This window comes from Euphorbia lathyris, chromosome 1, assembly GCF_963576675.1.
Source record: "Euphorbia lathyris chromosome 1, ddEupLath1.1, whole genome shotgun sequence".
Lineage (NCBI taxonomy): Eukaryota > Viridiplantae > Streptophyta > Magnoliopsida > Malpighiales > Euphorbiaceae > Euphorbia > Euphorbia lathyris.
In genome coordinates this window covers 86,780,656-86,808,582 of record NC_088910.1, presented here as the reverse complement: position 1 = coordinate 86,808,582, position 27,927 = coordinate 86,780,656, and the positions used below count along the sequence as shown (strand labels likewise).

The 27,927-nt window shown below is 34.0% G+C and overlaps 1 protein-coding gene across 1 annotated transcript in view; it reads right to left on the bottom strand.

Moving 5' to 3' along the window:
• Positions 1-27,721, bottom strand: part of LOC136205260 (callose synthase 7) — a 31,633-nt gene extending 3,912 nt beyond the window's left edge. Inside the window, exons 1-36 of the mRNA XM_065995783.1 lie at positions 27,146-27,721; positions 26,083-26,183; positions 21,863-21,975; positions 21,677-21,764; positions 21,440-21,550; positions 21,178-21,330; positions 20,204-20,293; positions 19,954-20,045; positions 19,741-19,864; positions 17,918-18,052; positions 17,759-17,835; positions 17,568-17,655; positions 13,888-14,010; positions 13,693-13,810; positions 11,622-11,953; positions 11,468-11,520; positions 11,256-11,316; positions 10,439-10,520; positions 10,299-10,348; positions 8,794-8,880; positions 8,512-8,613; positions 8,210-8,301; positions 8,031-8,118; positions 7,782-7,939; positions 7,190-7,313; positions 6,978-7,081; positions 6,774-6,876; positions 6,526-6,677; positions 6,042-6,151; positions 5,844-5,963; positions 5,688-5,756; positions 5,397-5,583; positions 5,191-5,302; positions 4,657-4,779; positions 4,462-4,580; positions 3,494-3,577 (exon numbers count right to left, since the gene is read on the bottom strand). Of these exons, the coding sequence (XP_065851855.1) occupies positions 3,494-3,577; positions 4,462-4,580; positions 4,657-4,779; positions 5,191-5,302; positions 5,397-5,583; positions 5,688-5,756; positions 5,844-5,963; positions 6,042-6,151; positions 6,526-6,677; positions 6,774-6,876; positions 6,978-7,081; positions 7,190-7,313; positions 7,782-7,939; positions 8,031-8,118; positions 8,210-8,301; positions 8,512-8,613; positions 8,794-8,880; positions 10,299-10,348; positions 10,439-10,520; positions 11,256-11,316; positions 11,468-11,520; positions 11,622-11,953; positions 13,693-13,810; positions 13,888-14,010; positions 17,568-17,655; positions 17,759-17,835; positions 17,918-18,052; positions 19,741-19,864; positions 19,954-20,045; positions 20,204-20,293; positions 21,178-21,330; positions 21,440-21,550; positions 21,677-21,764; positions 21,863-21,975; positions 26,083-26,183; positions 27,146-27,356 (4,136 nt within the window). The 5' untranslated portion in view covers positions 27,357-27,721. The remainder of the gene's footprint in view (positions 1-3,493; positions 3,578-4,461; positions 4,581-4,656; positions 4,780-5,190; positions 5,303-5,396; positions 5,584-5,687; positions 5,757-5,843; positions 5,964-6,041; positions 6,152-6,525; positions 6,678-6,773; positions 6,877-6,977; positions 7,082-7,189; positions 7,314-7,781; positions 7,940-8,030; positions 8,119-8,209; positions 8,302-8,511; positions 8,614-8,793; positions 8,881-10,298; positions 10,349-10,438; positions 10,521-11,255; positions 11,317-11,467; positions 11,521-11,621; positions 11,954-13,692; positions 13,811-13,887; positions 14,011-17,567; positions 17,656-17,758; positions 17,836-17,917; positions 18,053-19,740; positions 19,865-19,953; positions 20,046-20,203; positions 20,294-21,177; positions 21,331-21,439; positions 21,551-21,676; positions 21,765-21,862; positions 21,976-26,082; positions 26,184-27,145) is intronic.
• Positions 27,722-27,927: the final 206 nt, after the last annotated feature.

The window sequence follows — 27,927 nt, the reverse complement described above, 5'->3', positions numbered from 1 at the left end:
TGCGCCAAGGCTCGCTCCTAAGCGAACGCCTAAGCAAAGCGTAAAAAAAAAAAAAAAAAAAAAAAAAACTCCTAGAACAAATTGGAATTGTATCAATTTCTAGAAGTTTGTGAAAGTTTTAAATACGAAATACAACAAATTGAAGGGGATTTACAAAGTTAAGAGAGAAATAGTTGGAAGAAATCAAAATTGATAGCCGTTTAAGTGAAGCAAACGCTTGTTCTTTAGAAATAAGAAACAGAAGAGCAGAGATTGCATGCAGACCAGAAAAGGCGAATAAGAATCAATCACTGATTGTTGATGAAATGGAATTGGGTTGGTCAAGGATTTATGATTGTTTGAGTTGAACAAGAAAACTTATTTATAGTAGAGAATACTGGTTTAGAGTGTCTTGGCACATGTAAAAACTTGGAGGATTGTGGAATAGCTTTTTAAACCACGGTGCACGTCTACAAGGCAGGCCAATTCGGTCTTTTGCGAGGGCATAGTTTCTGAGCTCGATGCTACACCAATTGGACAGATATCACTACCCCTCAGCTGTAGATATAGACTGCCCTACCCCTCATGGGCCAAACCATCTCCAACTATAGACCAGTCTAACAGGGCACATGTTCCCAGTCACCGTTAGACCATCATGCACATTAAAAAATGGACTCCCGCATGTTAGAGAAGGGATGACATCATCCCATGTGTACATCCACTATCTATACAATGATGACCTATTATCTAATTTAACTAATAATCTAATTTGTGAACTATAATGTTTAATTTTGTCACTTCTATTAAGTATAGTCTCACTTCAGGCAAGCGCCTCGGGTGATTCAAGGCGCTTAACGTTTTAACAACAGTGGCTGAAAGAAAAATCAATAAATGAGGTTGAATGGACTCCTACTTCAAACCTTTTGGCCTAGGAGGATCTATATCATGTTAGAAGTACCATTTAACACCCAATTCAAAAGTTTTTAAACTGACATGTTTTCCAAAATAGTTTTTACTATAATTAAGGATACCTAAGATTCAACATCGCACCAAATAATCCAAAATAGCATTTTTGTTGGATCTATTATTGATTCACTGAAAATTCCGTAGAAGCATTAAACCCCATTTTTTATATCCATAAAATAATATTAAAAGATACAGAAAAGGACTGAAAAGGAATTTAGGTCTTCCTAAACTAATAAAGACAGGTATGAAAATTTAAGATAAGCAGACTTCTGCATACATCCAAATTGCTCTTCCAGTTGAGTATGGCTAGAATTGTTTTTAAAAGGTACTCCTTTTAAAATAGATTAACAGCTTTACTTAAATAAACAGACCATAAAGCCTACAATATGAAGATTGAAAACCACTCCATAGTTCCCAAAAAGGCTTCATATACTTGGAGTGTATGCTTATAATTTCATCTTAAGTTGATTGAATTGTTACTTGTTTTGTAACACAAATACCCCAATCAATGAGGTTGAGTGGGCTAAAACCTATGTGCAAATCCTACAATTTCATTAAAACCTGTGGTAATGCTAAAGTAAAAGGTTGGTCGTTTGAATTACAGTACAGGAATACAAAACAACACAGATGTGAGACGTTGTCTACTAAGTGATATGGCTGATTCCAACCCCAACGAGAAGAAATTATCCACCCAGAAAATAATATCAGTCATCAAAATCCAGATTCCAAAAGAAACGAAATTGATATATTCTGCTCAAATATATTCTTAGTATACTATAAAGGGTTGGACTTTCTGGTTTTTTGGACAGTGAAAAATTCTAAGGACAGCACCACTATTTGCCTAAGAGTGAAATTTGAAATGTTAATGAGAATACATCCAATGAAATTTTGTAAAAAGAAAAATTTCCATCAAGGCTTTTATTCAATAAATAAGAAATTGGTACAAATACTCGACTCAAGCACCACTTCTCAAAGCAATGACAAGACTGATGTGCTTGTGAAGAAAAAATTCAGTTTGTGTTCTCAGGAGCTACTTAATACAAAAAATGCTGGAGTACAGAGGCTATCTCGTGGAAATTTTCAACCAATGTACATCACAGACACAGAGACTTGGTCAGAAGGGAAATGACCAATTATCTTTTACTGATAGATTAAAATTGTATTTCGTTTACTTAAATAATTAAATTATCAACAATCATAGGCACCAAATATTTAATATTTCAAATAAGTTGAATGATACCTTTCTTAGACTTGAATTTTATTACAGCTTTGTATAGCCGGTTTACCTTGATCATAGGGATTAAATTAAATTTGATTTATTTACTTGGTGAGATTGGGTTTGCTCAAACGAAACTAATGAAGTTATGGTATGACTATTTATATTGCCAACAATCGATAAAACCAAGACGTAGAAATTGACTGTCATTTTACTTGGGAAAAGCTAGATGATGGTACAATCACATCTCCACATGTTAGATTACGGAGCTAGATAGCAAAGCATTACCAGGGAATCGGGTCAACTATATCTGTACCAATCTGGTCATGATTAACATTTATGCTCCAGCTTCAGGGGTGTGTTACAGATATGTATAGTACAGCTAGTTTACCTTGATCCTAGGGATTAGATTCCTTGATTACAGGGATCAAATTAAATTTGATTTATTTCTTTCCTAGTTTAGAATTATCTGTCATGTATATATATATTGGAATTGATTCATACTATAGAATATACAATTTTCCCATTCTCACTATATTAACAAACTTCAAACTTTTCTTCAAAAAAAAAAAAAAAAAACTTCAAACTATTTAGTAAATAGAATGTAAATGGAGTTAGGTGATCTCTTATAAATCACCATTAAATTTCAGAGATAGATTACTCGAAGAACAATTAAAACAAGGGAAATCAAGGATTTTCTATGGACAACCCTATAAAGAGATCTTTACACTTTGATGCCAATTTGTTGTGGCCCAACGAATAGGATCTCATCACAAGTTTATTTACAGGAAAATCCCCTTGATTTCTTTTGTTTTTCTTGTTCTTTAAGGGGACATGTTTGTGAGACTCAATAATGATTTATAAGACACAATCCAAACTCCCATGATTCTTGATTCTTATTTGACTGAAAACTCACGATTAATTTTATTGAATATGATCCAACACTTAAATAGACAATGATTCTAAGTACACAAAATTTTAATTTAGGAAGACTCCTAAACAACAAAACTAACTGAATAACTTTAAAATATTAAATAAAATAAAATCCCTAAAGTTTAGATAAGAAACCTAAACCTGTTTACAAATGAACTAAATTGTCCAAGAGCAGTTTAATGATGGTATACATTTTGCAATTTTCTCTAGAAAGTGATATGCCATTTTCTTCACTGACTCCAAAAGGAAATGTTCTGGCAATTGATATTCACAATAAAAGGAAGCAAAAGAAAAAGGAACCATACCCAGATCCTAGTTTTAAAATAATCCAACTAAAAAACGAATCAAGTCAAATGTACATTAAGCCATGCACATGCATTTACTAATTACCGAGTTTACCTCAAAGGATTGGCCAAAATACGTTGGCCAATAGTAACAAAGCTCGTCTCCTGATTGGACATAAACCAAGCAAGCGATGAAACACTGTAATGAAAAAAAAAATTATTAAGGACGCATATTAACTTGCTTCAATGAGAGCATTATTTGGTCACCAAACCACAGGAATTTAATCATATCAGTTGCTTTGCTTTTTTTTGTTTTTTTTTTTTTTTTTTGTATGAACTGGTCATTCATTAATTAGTAATTTTTTTGAGAGCAAATACTTCACAGGAGGTTTACTTGCATATTATTGAAAATTTTAGAATTGGACTTATATTTATTGTGGTTGATTTATATTTAAATAGAGAAGTACGCTTTTACAATTATACTATGAAAATCTAAAATTTACTTGCATTTGACTATGATGTTACACTTTTGAAGCCTGATTTCATTCCCAGTTCAGGACTGAGAGAGCAAATACTTCACAGCAGGTTTACTTGCATATAATTGAATATTTTAGAATTGGACTTATATTTATTGATGTTTATTTATTTATAAATGGAGAAATAAGCTTTTAACAATTAATTTTATGGAAATCTAGATTTTACTTGCATTTGAGCTCCTAATATGATGCTGTACTTTTAAAGCCTGATTTCGTTTTCAGTTCGGGACTGATTGGATTTAGGTTTTCACATTTTATCAAGAGGATACAAAGGGAACCATTAAAGAGCTGAGAAAATGCTTACGTCAGAAGCTAATAACTGAATAAAAGGACCAAAATCATTGAACTTTATTTGATTTCAAAGATAGTAATGTAATTTGGTAGGCTTTCAAAAGGTTGTGATTATATGGTTGAAGTTCTAATGGGATTTGGACTGACTGAAAGGAAATGACTTGCTTGAGCAAGATACTTCGCGATACCCAATGCTAAAACCCAAAACTAAAAAAAATAACAGTTCTATCTCATAAAAAATAATGTTTAGGCAGACCTTCCTGTAAATATGTGCTCCCTCAGGCCTAAGATTGTAGGTTTTCGTGGCCCACGACGATCTTTTATAAATTCCTCCAATACATTTCTCATTTTAAAAGCCTCTTCAAAGTAATTGTCCTGAAAACAAAGTAAACCAGAATGATTAGCTAATAATTTTACAGAGAAAAAAAAATAGTCATAGGCTTTAACGCACCTGATTCATGTCTATTGTCTGAAGAGCTTCTCCACGAGTAAAAATGATGGCATGATTTTGATTTTCAGGTTTGCCTTCACCAATCTCAGCAGGAGGACCTGGGAGCTTGATTCGATATATTTCCTATAGTATAAGATTTACTTCAATTAAGATGATGTTTTATGGGTTTGCATAAGAAAAAGCAGCTTGAAGTGTATAAATTAGCTACCAGGAAAAACTCATAAGTAAAATTTTGATTGAAATTGCACGCGTTAAAAAAGCAAATGCTACTATAACAAATGGCACTTGATTTACTTTTTTAAGCCTGAAGAAAGTTGAGATATTGGCCATCAAAATGCTAGGAAAAGAAGTACAGAGGAAGAGGTGGAAAAATAGGACTAAATTCTGTCCGAAAACATGACTAGATACAGGAAGGAAACATAATAATACTCGTGTTGACTCTAAATGAGTTCCCTTCCTTCTTTACATCCGTCCAACCAAGCATGCCTTAGGCAGCGAACAGATTCCACTTGAAAGAGAAATTAGTTTCCATACCTCATCCAATTTATCACAACCTTTCACCAGAACAGAGTAATAAGCCTTTTGAGGATTTCCATTCACAGTCTCCTCTCTTTCATCAATGTAAGCAACACGTAGTGATGGATACCTACAGTAAAATTAAAATACTTAAAGATACTACTGACTTTTTCAGAATTTATTTGTGAAAGCTCACAGCACATTCGAGAGTGATTTTAACTTACTTTAACATGAGATTTAGAATGTTACTGTAACAACTTCTTTCCCTAGCATCGGTAGATTTTTTCTGACTTCCATAAACTTGACAAGAAACAACATAGGTGAACTTCAGATCTGCTAAAGCTTGTGCACGATCAATAAAATCCTTCTGATGAATCTGATCCTGCTCATTAAATTCCTTAATCTGGCTTGCTGGAAATAAAACAGCAAGTAGTTTAACAAAGACAAAAGCAACTCAAATGTAAATAGGAGCAAATTATGAAATTCATATTGCAGCAATTTAGCAGATCACCAACCATTGTGTCCAGCGAATTCCAGGTAGTACTGAACTTCTAACGCCCTCCTGTAGTACATCATCCCCCTCACTAGTAGAAACATTAAATAGCTTATGTGAGGTGCAGAAAAGAAATGAAACTGAAAGAAGATAGCTTGCTAATCACAACTATCCACACCTGTTCTCGCAAGCGTCTGCCCCCTGTAGGATGCCCAATGTCGAAGTGCATCAGCTCTTTCTTTGCTAGAATAATTGAGCTTTGGATCAGATATTCGGTCCTCAAAATTCTTCCATTCATCTGGAATGTTGTTAATGCATTTTGGTAAGTTTAGACTCACTGTAAATGAGCACGATGCTGCAATAGACATAAACTCACCACGATATATTGTCTGGAGGTAAAACAAAATTGATATCCCATCTTCATTTTCTTTATGAAGTTCATCATCAGAGTAAAGCACATCTTCTTTGTAATATGGAGTCAAGACACTAACAAGGATGACAGAAGATTAATGTCAGAGAAACAAAAATTGAAAATCCATGGCCATTTATTTGCAAACAAATGGATGATCTTTGTGTGAAAGAAGCATGTAACATAATTCTGTCATCTATGTAGGTATTAATTGTAATTTGTAAATATCTATAAAAGTCAATAAATTAGACAAGTATCTACACAATAAATCTTGCTTTTAACATATGCATTTAAGATATCTTTGCTTTTGAAATGATTGCATAAGAAAGTCATGGTTAATGTCGAGAAAATTATTTACGTCAGAAAGTGAAAGCATATCTAGCAAAAATTCCTCTCATTTCGGCAATATATAGAATCCTCTCTTTAGAAACATGTGTTTGTGGTTATTGACCTGAAGGAGAGCATGTCTCGGACTTTTGGAGCAGGTGGCAACTTCATATTTAAAGAATTTGCAAAGAAAGTGATACGCCGACGCGCTTCCAAGTTTGAAGGTACATTTATGGCAGATTCCTTTGTGGTCACAAGCAAATGAAGCCTGACAACCTTGGGAGACATGCACATGTTACTTCAAAAAAAAAGGTAGAAAGAAGACATATTCGTATTAAATGATAAGTTCACATAACAATTATGTAGGAATACCTTGTCCCTCCAAGATTTGTTTTGTGTAAGGGCGATATCTATCCTTCCAAACCTCTGCTCTATCTTGCTATCTTGATTATCTGGGTGAGCTCTTTCTAGGATTCTATAGCAACAGGAAAACCGTGGGTTTGAAATTCATTTTGACAAAGAAAATTTGAAATTAATTTCACTTATCCAATGTGTTTGAAATTTTTCTGCACTTACTCATGGCCATGAGTCATGACATCCTTCGTGATAATTTCTATGATATCCTGAAGAACATTAATTATCTGAGATCTGTACTGATCCTCATCATCATAATCAGCTAGCTGTCAACATATTACTTGTGAGCACTTGATTCTTGCAAATGCAAAGAGCTAGAGAAAATAAGGGGAAGAAAGAAGAGAACCAGAGAGAGGGGAAAAAGAAGTATGTACCAAGATTTTTAGAAATTTCTCCAACTTTTCACTGAGCAAAGGCATACCAGCCATCCGGAATTGAACCAAAAATTTGTGTTGTTGTATGCTCATGTCCACTTCATAACAAATATATCTAACAATTCTTTTGCAGAATAGGTGAAAAGCAGAAAAAAAATGAGATATTATTGAAAAGAAAATCACAACTGCACTTTAAAGAAAAAAGACAATAACAAATAACAAAGCGTGTAACGGATTTAGGCAAAACCAGTTATGAAGCCCTTATACTATGTGATTTTGCTATATTAGACCTCAAACTTCTAATGTGCTTTATTAAGATGTTGAACCTTTCTTAAGTCACATTAAGCCCTCAATTTTCATTTTTCTTGGCATGAAAACTTTCCTCATAAGAAGTCCTCAATGTGACTTGAAACAAAAATTTAATAGTTCACTGTAACTTAGATGAACCTTTGAAAGGTTCAATGTGATTAATACAAACTTGGGGCTCTAACTCGATGTAACTTTTAAAGCTTGAGGGGTCAATAGGATAAGGTTAAATAGTTCAAAGGCTTAATAATGAGTTTTCCAAGCTTATAAGATGAATTTTGCTTACTGCCTATCTGCATCATCTAACAGTAGGCCATATATTATGTCTCTCAATGTCTCATAGGCCTCGGTTATCGCACTATGCATATAAGGATCCATCTTCTTATATAAGTCAGCATCTTCCTTCTGCTTGAAATCTTTTGCCATGTCCAAAGCTATTGGGATCTAACATATCAAACAAAGCAATGAAATAAGTCAAAGACACAAAAAAGTGTTGACATTAATAATAACCCGAATAATGAGTCACATTTCAGACCTTGCTAGCAAGCAGAAACGGAGGCCACTGATCAACAGTTACAGCATTTGAAGAATTAGGCATAGGCACAAGTAGCAAGTCTCTTTCACTGAACATTGTTGAGAAAACAAAAAAAATTAGGAACACAAATTGTAACAAAATAGCCAGAGGATCACTTTTCAAGTCAGAAAAATCTTAACCGATTGTTGATCAAATCTTCCATTCTCATAGAATAGATGAACTCATTCCACATTCGAGAAAAAGCTATATCTGCCTTATCAGTTGACTCATCCTGCCAAGGAAATTGATTTTTCAGCCTAGGAAAAATTGCAGAGTTTTCCAATTGAATGCTATGTAAATATAGATAAGGGAAACAAAATTTATTGTGGCAATTCATGCTTTATGAAAAATAAATAAAATGCAAAAAAAAAAAACAAGCAACATCATAAGAAAAATTCCAGAGAAATAGACCAAATGCATCTAGCTCTGTCAGAATTAGTACCAGAATCTTTTCATAATCTTCATTTGCTGATGGCACAAGAAGGCGATTGAATGCTTCAGGGATAGAAGCAAATCTAGACCGCAACATCCCAAGTGTTCGTATCTGGAAAATGCAAAAGGTTTATTGTATTATTCATAAAGTAAGCATAATTTGTCAACATTAAATATCGTGCATTACAATTATAAAATAGAACTACAATTCTCAATCATCATAACACTATACTCACAGTATATTAAGAAACAACACAGTTAATACATAATTGCATGAGAAACAAGCCCTTACCTCACCCAAGTGGCTGAAGGCTCCATGAATACCACCAAAAAGAGTGGAAAATATGGCATACCATATTTGTGCATCCATAAAATAAACCTAATACACTGGCAGAGTTATCATAGCTGACAGCATAATTTACAGAAAGGCAAAAACCACTAACAGACAAATGAACTTGCCATTTGTTTGCTATTGAAGCACATACCAAAGTCACATTTTATTGGGCCCTTGACTCTTTTATTCGGAAGCTTTTCTTCTGATTAAGTATTCAAAATGTAAAAGTCAACAAATTGAAAACAGAACTAGAAGAGAGATTCTTAAACTATCCGTTCAACTGTTCCCTAAAACTTCAATCAATCTCAATGCCAAAAGCTTAATACATACTTGCTAAATGCTAAATTTCCTTGTTCACAACTGATTCATGTTTTCAATAATATTGGTCTGCTATTCTTCATAGTTGATCCCTAGGCCTGTTTTAAACATTAGATTTAGAGGATAACCATGTGACACCAATGAATAGAAGATGATTGTAGATAGCAGTTTTTGTAATTTATCATCGAACTGCATTAAACTAGCCTGAAAGATGTATCCGATGGCTACCAGAGCATGTTGCTCGTACAAAAAGCAATACAAAATTTTATATTTCCCTCTAGCCGAGCTGCAGAAATCTAGGATGGCTAGGTTTCATAAAATACAACTTTCTAAGCCACCTAGTTGGAAGATTCCGCTACCATCAAAATATTATGATGGGTAGGAAAATCTTTGGCGTCACTCTTCATTATCTCTTATTTTACATTGAATAAAATCCTGAACAATCCTTAAATCTGATGCAATGGTTCTACTCAATCTCCCTTAATTCTTATCATACTTTATTTGAATTGGGCCTGAAACTATCAGCTTAAGCTTTTAGTTCAATGGGTTCCATGAGCTTTTAGTTCAATTGGTTACATGAGAGCATCTTTGACCAGGGGTTCGATTCTTGGCAACCTCATTTGTTGATTAAATTTCAGGACGGTAATATGGGTCTATGTTGTGCGTGCTTCAAGCTCAATGAGCATTCACGTGCGGGTGTGTGTCGGATATTAATATGAATTAGGCCTTTAACTATCAGCTTAAGCTTTTAGTTCAATTGGTTCCATGACAATTTGCAACTCATTGTCAATTAATTCCATTTTTTTTCTGTATATTTCTTTTCAAAATCTTGACATCTTTTAAGAATTAGTAAATTTTTACATATTATATTCCCTCCAATACACCCTTGTGGTGGGACCCCTCCCCGGACCCTCGCTCAGCGGGGACGCGTAATGCGACCGGGCCGCCCTTTTTTTTTTTTTTTATATTCCCTCCAATCAAATTAAGAAGGGTTTGATTATTTAGGGGCTCGATAAAAACCAACTTTGGTAGGAATAATCAACTTAGGATCAAAATCATAAGATCAGAGGCTGTTAATGGTTTTTGCCAAAAAAAAAAATTATATATATGTATGTATATCAGAAAATGTTATGCAGTCCATTTACCAGAACAATTGGAGCCCATATAGCAATAACAACACCAATATTATGGGTAACTACAGCAATTTCAAAACATGATTAGTATAGTTGAGGGCCCCAAAAACAGAATGAAAGTAGGAAGAAAAATATAAATGGTGGAGCATTACCATTTGGAAAAAACTCGTGCCATTGATAGTTACCAATACGCATTTCCATAATGGTCTTCGTCGGAGCAACCAAAGGCAGTATCTGTTGAAAATATATAGAAACCTACTTGTAAATTCAACTATAGAACATACGAAAAGATGCTAAATTATATCTAAAGCTGGTCAATCAATCTGTTCCAATAATTTAACTTTCTTTCTGTTTCCATAGATTCTTCATAGAAATACAGCAAATTAGATTTCTTTTATTAGATGCTTCAACATAATCATTCTACTGTTCTCCATTTCTTTATGGACGACATACCGCCCATCAAAATTTTAAGCCTACTGAACTAATGAAGTACTACCTCTATACGTAACAAGCAAGACTACAAGACCATCATTTTCCTGATCTGGAGGAGAATACACCTATTCTGATAACTTTTTCTAAATTAAAGAAATTATATTGATATATGCACAGATTTTTTGGTATGTGCATGTATGGCTGCAATGAACATACTCTAAACTCAGATTAGCAATCAATGAAGTTTGTCGTAAAGGATATCATGATAGTGAAGATGGGTAACATTGTTACAGTCACCAACATACCAATACTTCCTGTAAGATCATTAAACTTCAATTTTAATCAGAAAATCACTCCTCGTTAATTTCACTTCACCAAACCCTAACTAACTTTGATAGACTTTTTTTCATTGTTAATACATATATATATATGTGTGTGTGTGTGTAATAAATTTTAGTATTCATATGGAATTTATAGGATAGTTCAGTGTCAAGTGAAACTGAATCCAAAATAGATAAATGTAGGGAGAACAACCACCTCCACGTAGTAGCTAAAAGCCATCTTGCTGATCAGCAGCATGATCCAGAACAGCGTATACCTGAACATATTAAAATGCATAAATTTGTGAAAGAAGGACAAAATGCCTTTCAGCTTTCATAGCACATATGCACCACGAATCTTGCAAGTTAAAGCCAAAATATATTCAAATCACTATCACAGCCAACGGTGTCTGTATCTAGTTCTCCTACCGTAAGAGTGTGAACACATCTTCATGCATGCCTCTTCCTACATACAACTTTGGCTGAACATAAAGAAACATCTAGGTTAAATTCAAAAACAAAACGAAATTAACAAGATGAAGTAGTTTCTACGTTCGAAGGTAGCTGAGCATCATATACTTGCCTGAGCCCACCACATAAAAAAAGTGATGATCCGCCAGTTCGAACGTTCCAATTTTCTCCGCAAAGGTGGAAGCACAAACATAATGGCAGCCAAAACATTAGGCATCATATAAATTGCAATAGCATAATTGTAAAATGACTGGTTCTGCCAATCCCTTGCCCAATTGTTAAAGAATTTCACAAGGCCTGTAGGATTCTGCACAGAGCTAGAATAACCAATTGGCAGAATAACGGCCCATATAGCGGCTACTACAAACTTCAGAAGGTATCTCAGTATTTGGGTGACTTTTAAGCTCCTCCAGGCATTAAAACTAAGAACTAAATCCAGAGCAGCTGAAAGACAAGTCATAAAGAATAGAGGGAATAAGGATGTGCTAAAATGACAACAAAACCAAATATAATCGGCTATCATCCTAAAGCTATTGCACTTACATATAATATGAAAGACAACTTGACCAAATTTAATAAAATTACTAGGCCTTCATTTGTTCAGTTGATGTCCATACCAATTCAGTTAATTTAATTAAAAAACTACAAATACTATAGAACTGCAATAACCACACAAGAAATTATTTGAACACAATGAGACCATAAATCTGACACACAATAGACAAAAATGGTAGAGCTTTTTAGCAAATCACAAAGGACATCGAATGACTGAGCTAATGGTCTCTATCAGCCCCTCCAAAGCTATTTATGCTTTTCTGACCAAACAACAAAATTTGATTTCTTTATTTGATGCTTTAGCTTAGTGGAGCTTTCACATGGTCATAAAACAATAATTTTTAGTAGTATATAGGTTGGAGAAATGAAAGAGGAAAAGATTTCCTTTACTTCTAATTATAAATAAAAACTAAGGCCATGACAAGTAGCTTATATAGAATCTGGGGTGTGGAATGAAAGTGAGTTGATTCAGGCCAAGACTAATGGGCCTATGGTCTGAAAAGTACACACTAGACTCAAGACACCTCTTCAGCGAGATAGAGAGGCATATGAACAAAAAGGGAAGTTAGTTATGAGTAAACATAGGGTGAGCTGGAGGAGAGAGACGGTTGTTAGAAGGAGGTTTTATAGGGGAGTCTGACTTAGAAAAGGGCAGGCAGAACATTTGCTAGTTTGTTACTGCTATTTGCAGAGGCTCTGCTCCAGTAGAAAGGGAATGTTATCATTCTTGTAGAAATTTGGTTACAATAAGCTTGAAGGCTTCAATGTATCAGTTGACAGAGTAGCCAACTATTCCTAGGTGTTATAGACGGCTCTGGAACAGAATCTCTGCAACTGGTAGTAACAAACTAGCAAATATTCTCCCTGCCCTTTCTGAGACAGACTCCGCTATAAAACCTCCTTTTGACAACCCTCCCCACACCGCTCACTGCCCTGCCTACTCATAACTAACTTCCCTTTATGTTCTCATCTGCCTCTCTATCTTGCTGAAGAGGTTTCTTGCATCTAGTGTATATTACAGACTTTAGTCCCATTAGCCTAGGCCTGAATCATCTCATTCTCATTCTCATTCCCCACCAGATTCTCTATCAGTGTCGATTTATATGGAATAAAATATGATGTATAAATCACGAGTATCAAAATCAAATATTATTAATGTCCAATCTGCACCAGAACTCAGAAGACGAGAAGGACATTGAATATAACTGCTAAATTGAGTAAATACTTGTACTAATATATTAATTCTTATTGTCAAGCAACGAATTGAACTAAACGCTTAAGCTGATTGTTAAGGCCCAAGAATAACTTATTATCTATGGATTCGAACCCTTGACCACCTGGTTTAAGAGGCTCCTTATACCATGTCAAGAACCGATTGAACTAAAGGCTTAAGCTGATAGTTAAGGCCTAAGAATAACTTCTATTATTATCTGACACTTATATAGTTAAATTCTTAGTAATTTTATAAAGTATCAAATGGTTAAAGGGAGTATATTGTACAATTTCCAAAAACATAAGAGGATAATAATCAAATACAACGCAAATGCAATGCATGTGACCAAAACATCATATATGACACATACAAACACAATTAACGGGATCAAAATGTCTGTGAAGGTGACTAATACCTTGAAGAAAATTGAGGAAACCATAAGTGACAAAAATGCTCAAAACACTTCTGAAGATATCCTCATCAAAAATATCAATAATAGATCCAGATGTGTTCCATGCAACAATTATCATGGCCTGGAAACAGAGCAAACATAATTGATCCCTCTTGGAGACTAAGATAAAAACCAAATTTTAATTAACATTTAGGTTACCTGTAATGCCAATATAAAGAATATCCACATTCGATCGAAACTTCTGTAAAGGTGCCAAAAAGTGCGGACTTCAACAAAATTTGTTTTAGGTTTCCTCTTCCCAGTAGCAGCTTGATTAGATCTCTGCAAAAAGAACAAATATGGAAACACCATTAGAGGAACACTAAACCTCTGACAAAACCTAACAAAACCCATCATAAAGGGATGTCAGAGATAAAATGATCCAAAGAAGAACAATTCATTCACACAAACCCCTAGAAGTTCATCTAAGAAACTTCATGTATTTCACAAGTAGAACTAATGGATTCGGTTTTTTCTTTCAAAATTAAGAGATCATATAAGAGACAGTTTTTGTATATGTTGTTTACTAAATCATATCACCATGTGGAGCATCATGACCACCTAGGATATACAGCATCAACAGTTTAGCTTAATACTTTTGTGAAATTATGCTCATGAGTGAGACCATGTCTGATACACAACGACGAACTGTTTATCATTATATGTTTTATGGCACTATGAAGTAGCATACTCCGATGCAGCATCGACAATTTTAAATCCAACTTTTCTTTCATTTCATCTTTTGATTAAAAAAATAATTGAAGAAAAAAACTACAATATGTTAGGGAGGATATCCTACTTTCAAAGGTTACAACAGCAATCACAAAGAAAGACAATAAAACAACAGAAATTAATCAACATTTATTAAATAATATTAGTTAATATCAGTTCAATCATATATTAGACATCAGTCTAAATCATGTTTTAGGCCCTAAAGCATATAAATATAAGAACCACAAAACTAGGAACAGAACCACCGTTGTGAAATTATATGGGAACATATTTGATCTTACTTTACTGTATGTGTGCATGCATAGCATACGCCTTTGTTTAACCCCTTTTAACTTTTTTTAATAATGTAGAGAATAGTTAAATGCGTCTAGCTAGTTTGAGTTAAAATCTGGGATTTAAATATCATTTTTTTTTTTTTTTTTGATGAATTAAATATGATTGTTAACTAAAGCATAAACATCATTCATGGTGTTATGGTAAGGCACCACAAGCTGTAAAATTTTGAAAAAAGTCAACAAAGCAAACTTGTATCAGTACTAAAAAGTGAAACCTAAATAAACTAAAAGTTTACTTTGGTCACATTCTAGTAATAAAACAAAACCAATGCACTATCTTTTTTAAGGTGAACAAAGAAGTCTTGAGTTGTGCAACTATTTCGTGCAGCAATATAATAATGATAGATTAAGGGGAAAGTGATGACTCTTCCTATTTTTAGTTTTCTTAACATATGATGATAGAGAAAACCAAATACACTTAACAGAAATAACCGAGGAAAGACAGTAGAAAGGAAATGAAGATGGTTGATATATTAAATAGGGAATGGAACAGAGTCTGTATCCCCCCTTCACTGAATACAAGAAATAGCAAGAAATACCCACCGGGACCAGCCCCCCTTCTTCCCCTACCCCAAGGAGGATTCCCCAATACCCACAAAACAGACCCCACGGTATTATTTAATAACCTATCTCGCTAACAGACAAACTAACACCCACACCCTTACACGTGACTACCCCTCCTTCTAGTATATACCCTTAAAGTCTTGGGTCCTCCCTTACTCATCATCTTATTGCTATCATATGATTAGATATCTTTTCTAATTTGAAGTTGTCAAGCTATTTCATGAGTCAGTTTCAAACTGTAATATCTACATTTCATAACACAAACCTTCACGGAATTGCTGTCTTCCTTCTAATTTCAGCATGGCATTCTCATATTGTCTATCACCATCAGGTGCAACTAAAGTTTTGAACTGTAACAATTTGTTTTAGAGTCATTTTCAAAATCACCATCCTAATCATCGTCTTCCATAATGCCTCCCTAATATCCTATTGTTCTCCAGATGATACAGAAAGCGACAAGCACTATCCAAAACATCAGGCAGGTTGGATGCTTTTGGTGCTTTCACTTGCAGGCAAATGAAAAGTCTCCCAACCACTAAAAAATTGACAAGTTTAGTTGACAATAGAGACAAACTTTCTATGAAGGGATTAATAACTGAAATTTTGTGGTACTTGCAAATTACAAACAACAGGAATAAGAACAATAGTAATATTAATAACCTAAGCTCAGTTCTTTTCTTTCTGGAAAATGTTTTCAGAGAAAATGAGTTATTTTTCTATGATTATGGCAATACCTGAAAATTGATTACAAAATATTTTCAGCATCTTGAGTGCTTCAAAAATTAATAGTTCTCTTATAATTAAAAATTCAATACAATATTTACGCTCACAAACACTTCATTTTTGTTAGTTATAGTTGAATATGAAAGAAACAATAGAATGATTGAGGTTGGCACTGATGACAGCCAGATACTATCGGCAGTTTTTGATATACTATAATAAAAATGAGTCTGCTTTGATATTATACATACTAAATAAAGGGGGAATGGGAAAATAGCTAATCAAGTTTTGTTCACTCTTCATTTAGTAGTGTTATAGACCATGGAAATAGAGAGAAATCCATGGGATACCATGTAGATTAAGAGCCTACATGAATATATTAAACTTAAGATGAATACACATATTTATACAAGGTTCTCCCTAAGTTACTCCTACAATTAAGCAAACATAGCAGCCCCACTAGACCCTACTAGCAGCCATCTAGCTGCCATAGCACCCTAGGCATGCTTACATTTATTACATTGACTTATTCTATAACAAGTAGTATAATTTGCATAATGTGTTTTTTATTTAATCAAAGAATGACACTAGTAATGTGGTTATTTTTCAGCTTGCAGAGACTGAAAGGAAGAATTTAAATAGATACAGTCATGCAGAAAAAAAAAAAAAAAAAAGTCATGCAGAAACAACTTTAGCAGGCAGACTTTATAAAGACAAAAGAAAAATGATATCTGATAGATAGAGTACACTATGCACAAAGTTATATTGGAATTTTGAGGATCTTTTTTTCTTGTGGCGGTCTAACGCTTGTCATGCATTTGTTGGATAGTTCTGAACCTACAAAACTTTGCATGCCCATCTGGACTTTCATGTTTCTATCATTCCAATACTCTTGTTTTAGCTTCTGTTGCAGCTCTCTGTTTTATATATGCTAGAGTTATGCTTCTTTTTTAGAGTTCTCTTTTCTCATTGAACATTTGTTCAATTAGTTATACAGTATGCCCATGCAAACTTTCTCTGGCATAAATACAAGACTGTCCAGCCTTTTTAATAACTTCTCATGCGAAGCATTTTCTTTTTCCAATTAAACAACATGCATAAAAAACTATTAAGTTATCTGGAGTTCCAACAAACAAGTACTCAGGACAAGGATTTGACAAAATGCAAATCAGAAAAAGTATAAAGTAGAAGGCAGACTTGAACAACACTTGATAAGGACAAGTAATATTCAAGAATTTAACACCATTCCAACCTTGTAACATTTAAAAAGTTCTACCATCATTATATTAAACTATTAAAAAATAAATAAAAGTAATTGGATCATTATGATAAGAAATCATGGAGCAGGATGCAGTAGTGGATAAATAAGTACTCTGCATTTTCATGAAGCATAATAATTGATGTTTTCGTAAAAGATTTCTAGGACATGGAAAGGCAAAAAGAAAGGCACAATTTATGTGCCATAACCAGTGAGAGAAACAAAAGAACCTCATTTGTAAGTGGCATCTCATCTGAATGAATAAAAAAATCAGCATTAAGGTCCATTGGCCACCCCAGCCTAAAACATTTGTTAGACCTACAGAGATGGGACGATCTAGTTAATAGGGTAAATGAAGTATGCAAATTAAAAAAAAAAAAAAAAAAAAAAAAAAAAAAAAAAAACTGTTCAATCTTCTCACCAAAAGTATTCGTTCAGATCATCATAATTTCTCCATCTTGAATGGCTTGCTGTGCCTCCTTTGTTTCTTTTGGATTCCTTTTTCCGCGTGAAATAAAGTCATTTTTTGAACATGTAAATAAACAGGTGTACTAATCCTAGAATGTATTGAATAAATTACCTTTCTCAAAACCTGGTAAATTGGAGTTATGACATTCCTTAAAAAGGCCTCATCATCAGGTGCTGCTGTTTCATATGACTCTCCAGTAACAGGATGCACATTGCTATGTAATATTCCATATACCATGTATGCCATCTTAACCATGAGGAGAAAAGAAAACATTATTTTCCAACAAGATGAAAACAAGGGAAACTTAACAAATCCCTCCCTAACGCATAGTTGTTCTAAGATAAACATCTTCAGTATTCAAGACACTTATGCTACCACTCCAAGCAAAGTTTGTGACTTCAATTTAGTGAATTTCAAACAGGTTTAGTTGCAGAAAAATCTAAGCTTGATATATGGCAAGTATGTGAGAGAAAACCTAAATCATGGCTAGGCCACTGAATTGGATCCAATTACATGTCTAATAAACTCATAAACAAACAAAATTAGGCAAGCATATTCTCAGATTTCAGATCCTACTGGGTTTTAAGTAGGATTAGCTAGTTTAGTTAGCAGTATTAATCATGAAATGACGATCTTAGGAAATTCCAGCAAAGTGTGACAATATTGATTGGTAATACCACAAATTTAGAAGAAAAAAAAAAATTTGACTAAAACTGATATTGCAAATAAGTAAATAATTTTTATAGAAAAGGAAAGAAATAAAGATTTAGAGAACCCAATGTCAAGGAGAATAAATTCGAGGAGCTCTATGACAACCATAAAGAACTTAATAATAATGACAACAACAATAATAAAGCTAAAAGAGTAATGTCCTCAAATTAAGTTGGACCAAAAAAGCCTCTGTAGAAGAATTATGAACTAGACTCATAGAGAATAGAAGATGCCAAGAAACCATTTGACCCAAAAGCTTAAGCCGATGGGTAAGGTCCCAAAATAGTTTATATATTATCTTTCACAACATATCCCGACATACAAATTCCCCTTAGGCTTGAAGCATGTACAACACATGTACACTTTATCTTGTTTTGAAATTTCAACAATAAATGGATCGAACCCGAAACCTATTCGCCTAAGAGGCTCCAATGCTAATGGATAAGGTCCAAAAATAGTTTTTATACTATATCTGACTGAAGAAAACTCCTCCAACAATAACGAGGATAGTCTAATTTTTTAATGTCTATCTCTCCAACCAAGGCTCCATGAAAAAGTAAAAAGAAAATTCCAAAAAAATTTGGCTTTAAGCCAACAATACCTCTCAAAGAAAATTTAACAGAATTTCCTAAAGGTTCTTCCTAGAAACATACAGAAGAACCACTAGGGAGTCAAGCAAGAGCTACCTCACTTTTTTTACACCTCTTGATAGATTTCACATAGAAATTATTTCTTTCTTAAGAAAATAGATATGAAAAGAAACAAACCGATAGCTACATCAGCAAAAAAATGTGAATGCCTCAAGAAAAAATTAAGCAAAAAAATTCTCAGAATGCTCATGAAAGAGCCAAAAGCAATAACTTATTATATAAGAGAGAACACACTCATTAGCAAATGTTAAATCTGTATGATAACTATGTGTCAAGGAACCATTTGAACTAAACTTAAGCTGGTAGTTAAAGCCCAATAATAGCTTTTATTATGGGCTTGAAGCGGGTACAACACCATGTCAAGTAACCATTTGAACTAAAAGTGTGTGCTGTGCTGATAGTTAAAGCCTAATAATAGCCTTTATTATAATCTCTGACCCTATGAAAACTCAACATCGAAAGAAATTAAATAAAGTTTAAAAAATGAAGAAAACCCAAAATCTTTTTGGCAATAGATTAAAAATAACCTACGTGCATTCAGGAACAATTAATTAAAACAATAAAAGATCATACATTGTGGAAGATGTAGCAAATGCATTCTGGCATGAATCTTATGTTTGAAGCTTCACCCCATATTAGAAGATAGAGTCCAATGTAGATAAGCTCTAATTGTTGTCTGTCCGAACCTTGGGGAAACCTGCAAAGTCAAAAAAACTAAGCACATACTCTACGATAACTTACCCTTATTACCAACTGAAATAATCGCACATTGAAAAGATAACGTACCTAAGATTTGATTCACAATGCAAGTAATTACACCATGACCGATAATTCTTAAATATTTTATCCATCAACTGTTCTATGGTGCCAATATCAATCTGAAATAAGCTTCAAAGTTAAAATCATTCTTCAACAAACAAAATACAAAAAATACCCAAAAGAAGAGGAAAATACATAAAAGACATCTTATAAGGATATACAAGAATTTGAGGTAAAAAAAAAAATTACAAAGTAGCAATGTTCACTTAGAATTTACCACAGAATAATTTTCAAGACTCTTGATCCTTGCATCAATATTGGCTAGCAGCAATATCAGATGTTCTCTTTGATTTGCCACATTTCCTCTCTTTGCTCACCAAAAGACAATAGGACAGCATCATTTAGTTAGATAAACTAATATCCATCTTACAAAATATATCATAATAAACAAAAGACAAGATACAGTATTAATAGAAATTCGAAAATTACATAATTATCCAATATATTTATAAAATTTTCATTCTAATTACAATAAGTTGCAAAAATTATATTTCTTAAAAAGATCATTATGTCCTTTGCTAGATACAGAAGTAGCACCATAAGTAAATTCACATAACATCTAATTTAGTTTTCCAAATCTGGGAAATCTTGAACATTGAATATCTCCAACCTACACAAAACTAAAAACCTCAAATGCTTGTTTGTTCTCCATAAAGAAAAAATTAATTAGTGAGAAACACCACAGATTGGTCTAATCTGAAGGAAACGACTAACATCAAATTGTTCTAGTTATTTGATCAAAAGACAAAGCCTTGAATATCTCAATGCTTATTTTGAAGAAAATACCTCCTTTCTAGATATCTTGTTCCAGTAGATTTCCATTAGCCGTAAAGAGTAAGTACTAATTTTTCTAGTACTTCTGAACTGTAACTCTGACCCCACTCCCTAGGTCAAATTTACCTTACTTGAAATTATACTACATTATTTGGCTTCATTCTTGTAAAAAAAGAATAAAAAGCAAGCATTGACATTCTCTTAGATTCACAGTGACATTGGGAAAAGTTGGAGAAATTTACGAAGGAAGATGTAAAATTGTAGTCCCAGACAGCTTAAAAAGCTTATCCATTGGGTGCCTATACATTTGGGCTACCTAGAGAGATAGCCAATGCTAATGAATGACCTGCAATCTATGCCACAATAGATCTCTCAGACTCTGAAAAGATGAAAAGATAAATTTAACATGCAAATTACCTGAAAGCCAAAAACAGAAGAAAGCCAATCAAGGATGTCAATGACTGATTTAGCCCTTTCCTTAGGGAAATCATGAGAGGTATCGTGTGCAGAATTAAACCTGGCCATTGGAAGATTATCGACGTTCTTTAGAGCAAGAAGTGCAGCTTTTATCTACAATTTTAGGGAATAAAATTGACAACCACAATGAGTTTTCGGCAACTAATGGATCAATCCAAATGGCACAAGGAAAATGAAAAAAGATACATTTGACATGTCCAACCTCAGGAAGATCCATAATTGCAGGTTTTATCCCTGCAGCATACAATGGAAGAATATTGTAGTGCTCATACTGCTCTCTTAACCTCTCAACATCCCGAGCGTATCTTTGAGTCTGTGATTAAAGAATAAACTATATAACACTTTTCAAGTGGATTCGACACAGAACAAGTGCATCATGTGCCTGGAAAAATTAAAAATTTATAATTTACAAAAAGAGGGAGAGAGAGAGAGATCAAACCTCATTATCAATTTTTGAAGAAGGTACCACAGTTTTCAGCACATCATATAATACTGCTGCAATCTGAAGAATCTTAACCATCTCCTCCCTTCACGAGTTAGCCAACCGCAAAGCACAAGGAGTCGTAGGTGCTTAGTAAGACTTAGACAAGTTAACAGTGACAAGAAAGGAAAATAAGATACTCACGGTTTTTTCGCATATTGGCCATCTTTTATGTTGTCTTGATAGAACTTTTGATAATATAACTGGATTTCTCGTGGATCATTTCCTGCAAGCTGACGTTGTGTCTCAACTTCTTCCTGCAAAAACAATGAATCCAACAGATTTAAATCATTTTTCACCATGGCTACTGTTTAACATAATTTACAGATTACTCAAGATGTTGGAATTGGAACCGGTAACAAATATTTGAAAATTAAATGTCAACATATCAATAAAATGCAGCTTATAACTTGAACAGGTCCATTGTGAGCAATTTCATTTAGGAAGCTGCAATTTAAGCTAGAATAAATGCGCATAATGCTTAGGTTTTAATATCCAATATTAACACCAAGGTCAATGCATTCCTTCATACTGGAAAGTTGACTCTAGATTCTGGAACTCTAATCTCAGTCAAGAGGACCAATCATTAGGGGCTTCCAAAAACAAGTTTGGAATGCATAGAGATAGTAATTCAGAGACTTTACCATACAGGCATTCCTTTTAAGATTCCAAGACACGATTAAAAAAAAAATTAAAATAAGTAGCTGGAATTAAATTATCTGCCTACTGATCACGGTGTGGAATATCATGAAACACAAAATTCATGAAGATCTCCAGTGACATGTCCGGTAGCAATTGAAGATATCAAACAAGAAGAAAAAAGTAAAATAAAGACAAAAGGTGCAATACACTTAGTTCACGAAGTTTTCTCAAACATTGTAGGCTGCTATTGACAGATATTTCAAGTAGGTACAACATATCTTCACATTGCACTATTCCTTTAAACTGCGTTTACTTCATTGATGCAGTTTACATAAACACTGCAATATGCCCCTTCCCATGTGCCTCGACAAAAGGACAATAACTGACGTATGCTTCATGAAATATACATGCATAAGACAAAGGGTAAAAAATATGGATCTCCATAGGAGTTGACAAGGAACCATTTGAGCCAAAAGCTTAAACTCATAGTTAAGGCCCAATAATAGCTTTTATTATAATCTCTGACATACCCTTGCACGGGAATGCACCGTGAACTTTGAAGTGTGTGCAACACAAGCTCATCCTAACCCTTAATCATTTAGTCTAGGAGGCTCAGATACCATGTCAAGGAACCATTTGAACCAAAAGCTTAAGTTCATAGTTAAGGCCTGTCACGATAATAATAAAAGCTATTCTTGGGCCTTAGCTATCAGCTTTAAAAGACTACTGGCAATCCAATTTATTGATGAAATTTCAATACATGGTAGGGTGGGCCTGTTTTTCATGTACACACTTAAGCCTAGAAAGAATTTGAGCGCGGAGGTGTGTCATAGATAATAATAAAAGTTATTCTTGTCAGAGGTTAATATAAGATCTATGATTGGACCTTCCATGACATGGAATCAGAGCCTCTTGGACCAAACGGTCGAGGGTTCGATTCCTGGCAACCTCATTAATTTGTGGAATTAAAAACACGTGGTGAGATGGAGTTGTGTTGTACACGCTGCAAGCCCAAGGAGCATTTGCGTGTGGGGGTGTGTCAGTTTAAATGGTTTCGTGACAAGGCTCATTAATAGTTTTTATTATAATCTCATCCAGCAGAAAATAATTTAGCTTTTATTTCAATTCTATCGGGGAACCAATTGACCTAAAAGCTAAAACTGATAGGCAAGGCCTAAAAATAGCTTTTACATATTCTCTCTGACACACCCCACCAACAGAGGTCCCTTGGATTGAAACGTGTACAACGCAGGCTCATCCTACCTACATGGTATCCTACGGAGTTCTCTATATTTTCATGGTCTACGACAAGGTCTAGAAGACTTTGATTCCATCCAATGAACCAACTGACAAAAAACCTCAAGCTAATTGGTGAGACTGAAGATTAGCTTTTATATATTATCTTTGACCAATTTCTATAAATAGCTAATATGTGTTACATAATAATTAAATGTAATAAATGTAAGCATGCCTAAATGAACTAAAGCATGCCTAGGCTGCTATAGGACTGTCGCAGGCTGCTGTGAGCCTATAATGTCTCCTTGAATTGTATATATATGTGTATTGCTCTTAAGTAAAATATATTCATGTAGGCTTTTAATCCACATGGTATCTCATGGATTCTCTCTATTTCCATGGTCTATAAATCAGAGCCTTGTTTTGGCTTCTATTTTGGGAAGCCCATTAAAGCATGCCTAGACTGCTGTAGGACTGCTTTGAACCTACAAAGTCTCCTTGATTGAAGGAGAATTGTATATGTGTGTATTGCTCTTAAGTAAAATATATTCATGTAGGCTTTTAATCTACATGGTATCCCATGGATTTCTCTCTATTTCCATGGTATCAGAGCATTGTTTGGCTTCTATTTTGGGTTTCTGGATTGAGATTCCAGAATTTGTTTTCTCATTTGTGAGCAGAATTTTGGGGTTTGTTGAGCAGGCTATTTTGACCTAGGGTTTCAAGTCTCAGTTCTTCTTCTGTCGTTGTCGCCTCTCTGTTTCCGACTTGTTTGTCCAGTTAGTTTTCTGTTGCATCACTTTTCGTGCATTGATGTTGCTGACCGCCTCTTGTGTGTTGCTTCAACTAAGTTTTGCTTCTCTGTTTCCAACAAAGCTTAATGTTCCGGTGTGTCGTCTCTCCTATCCGATGTGTTCCTCTAGGTTGCATCTCCCGGATTATATTTTATATTTTGAAGTATCTTGAGCGTACTGTTTTAAGACTATGTTATCTGTAGCAAATCCATGCTTCCGCTTGAGGGGGACTGCTACATAGTAATTCAATGTCATAAATGTAAGCATGCCTAGGCTGCTATAGGACTGATGTAGGCTGTTCTGGTCCTACAATGTCTTCTCGTTGAAGGAGAATTGCATATATATTTACTGCTCTTAAATAAAATATATTCATGTCTACATGGTATCCCATGGTTTTCTCTCTATTTTCATGGTCTATAACAATATGCAAAATTCTAAACATAGGTGGAAGCAGAAGCTAACTTTCTTTACTTCTCTTACAAAGTTGGACCTCTTAAATTAAGATATCAATAGAAGCACTTCCAGAAACTATTGAAATCCAATGGAGTGCACAATAAATGACGAGAAAACAGTAGGGTATACAAACCCTAGACTGCAATAGGGTTAAATACAAAACAGTCAATAGAGCGTTGCCTATGTTGTCTACATGACTAGAATATGAATCCTTAACAATTACAAAAATTTCAACTTGAACAACGATATAAATAAAATTGAAACAGAAAAATCTTTCTTTAAAGTCTCAAAAGAGACTCTTATTCACTTCATAATGGTTTGCAACAACAGTTTGCATATAGTTTGCGGCTAAAACTCTTCCGCCTTACATTTTTAAAAAATTTCATAAAATTCCTACTTGATTAAAAATCATTTTACGGAAGCCAGATTTCAAAATAGAAACATACTAAGTAATCAATTCAAACACTAACCTAACCTTGTGAATCCAAAATCAATTTGACATAGTCTAGGTTCACATACAAAATTCTTAATGGTTTTTATTATATAACTCAATCAATTTTTAACAGTATTTATTTTATTTGGGGAAAAAAGAAGAGGAAAACTAATTGCCATGAAGTATGCTGTATTAAAATAACTCGAGTTTCAAGGTTAAATGTACATAAAGGATGTCAATGATTGCCATACACACACAAAAAAACACCCTCTAAGTTCATCGAAAACCAAGCATTCACCAGAGCACAACCATGACTTACAATTATCAAATGCACATTAAATTATCAAAATAAATTAAGTCCTGAATTATTGTATTTCTTTTCAACTCTAGATGTAATAATAATGGAACCTACATTCTACATCTAAAACATAAAATCCTATTATTTCTTCAAGTACAAAAGCTGATGCTGTCATAATATTCCGCCTAAAATAGTTCTATATCCTACTTCCTCAAGAACAAAAAAATGAAAAAATAAAATAAAACTCTCAGAGTTTGTTGATCTCAGAATCATTTACAGGCCAGATCTGTATTCCAGACAGTACCTTTGAGAAGAAAACAAGGAAAAAACTACAGTCTGCAGGCTGCCCTACTTCATGGTCTAAAATAAGAGAATTCATAAAACTCAAACAGACTACCCTATAATAAAAGCCATGGCAGCTAAAAATAAAATTTAATCTTCACTGATAAATGATGCAGAAATAAATCATATTTAAATGAAAGAAATAGATCTCAATAATCAATTATACCCTCTCAAGCTTGTGCAACAGATAGGTCTTGAACTGGCGAACTCCACGTCCACTTGAGTTTGGATCCATTCTATGAGCCTTCTCAAGAGCATGGAATCGGCCTAATAAAGAAAAATATGGCAAGGTCAGAATGAAAGAGAAGAAATAGTAAATGTTTTGTCAAACACCAAGCAGTTTTTGTCATGCATAATACATGGAAGGTAATCATAAAAGGATTAGTAAGGAAAACATTGTAAATACAAAAGCATGGCAGAGAGCCATAGTATGAAGGATAGGTGCATGATAAGTAATTTGCTTTATTTTCTAAGCATCCCTATCTGATACAAAGAAATTAGAGAGAGCTTACCAACACTCCAATTCCTTTGCATAAAAATTACTTATCTTCGAAAATCATTCTAGAAAAATGTTTTATTGAAGAGTGAGATATTATATGCTGTCTGCTTATAGAAGAAATTATTTTCTGGCATTATAAAGCACAAAGGGATAAGAAAAGAATAAGGCTTTCCAAAACTCTATGAGAAGATATTCAGAGCTATTAATTTACAAAATCAAGAACATACATGCTGGTGCTTATAGCACTGAAATGCTCTTATCAGTTTTTTGAGAAATTTATAAGAAAAGAAATACACATTCTGAAAATAAAAATATTTTCCATGTTAGCAGCACTTTCAAGTTAACTGTTATTTTGATGGTCATTCTCCAATTGTAAGACATCAAACATTTATAAAAGGAGTTGAAAAAGCAATTAAAACAATAAGTATCTGATTTTCTCTTTCTGTAGCTTGTTTTTCTCTTACAAGACATCAAGTGGTAAAAGTCAAACATGTTCTAATAGTAGAATAGTTTTAAGATACGGGACTACAAAATCCACATCATGGATAACAAATGGATAGTTTGCCTATAATCAATAGATAGAGTCCAATGACCAATTTTTAAATATGACAGTCAGTAGACAAGAGTTGGCTGAGCATAAAATACCAGTAGTACAGTATAAATTTTGAGTATAGGAAGGAGAAAATAAAGGAATAGTAAGAATGGGGAAGAAGAAGAAAAAGGAACTTACATAGATAAGCAACTCTGCGATTGTCTTTCTCAACCTCATTGGCAACACGGAGAATAGGAGCAATAACAGACATAGAAGACGGAACAAGCTCACTATCAAGAGCAGAAGGGTCCTCATCTTGCAAATCAACCATCATAGTATGAGCTCGGGTCATCCTCCGAGAAAGGGAGCGCGGCGGGCCGTCATTCTTGGTCCCGCTAGAACTGGCCATGGCGAATAAGCGACAGCCAGAACAAGAGTAATGAAACTGAAACTGAAATGCAAAAGGAAAAGTAAACCGGTGGATTGGAAGGGGTAGGGAGTATAAAAGAGAGAAGCCATAAGATATCTTTTGGGAAAGAGAGTGAGAGAGATGCTTTGGGTGCGAAGTGGGACAAAGTGATTGCTCTAGAGACAAGAAAAGAATGGAATTAGGGATGGATTTTGAAATTTCTTTATTGAAGGAAGTGCTTTTGCTTTTTGGCTGAGTGGAAATTTTTCATTAACAAATCAAAACAAACTTTCATCAACCTTGCTTTTCTTCCTGCTGATGTTAAAGTTACAGTCGTTTCCTTCGTCGGGAAGCATTGAATCCGGCGCGGGCAGACACCGGAGAAGATATAATTTTTAATTATATATATTTCGTTTGCGCGGGCTGTTATTACTTTTTGGCTTAAACCTCAACTCGACCCTAACATATATCCAAAAAGTCAATTAGATCCTTATACTCTAGAATTGGTCAATTAAATCCTCATACAATTTATTATTATTATTCTCTAACAATTTCTGACACGTGTTACAAA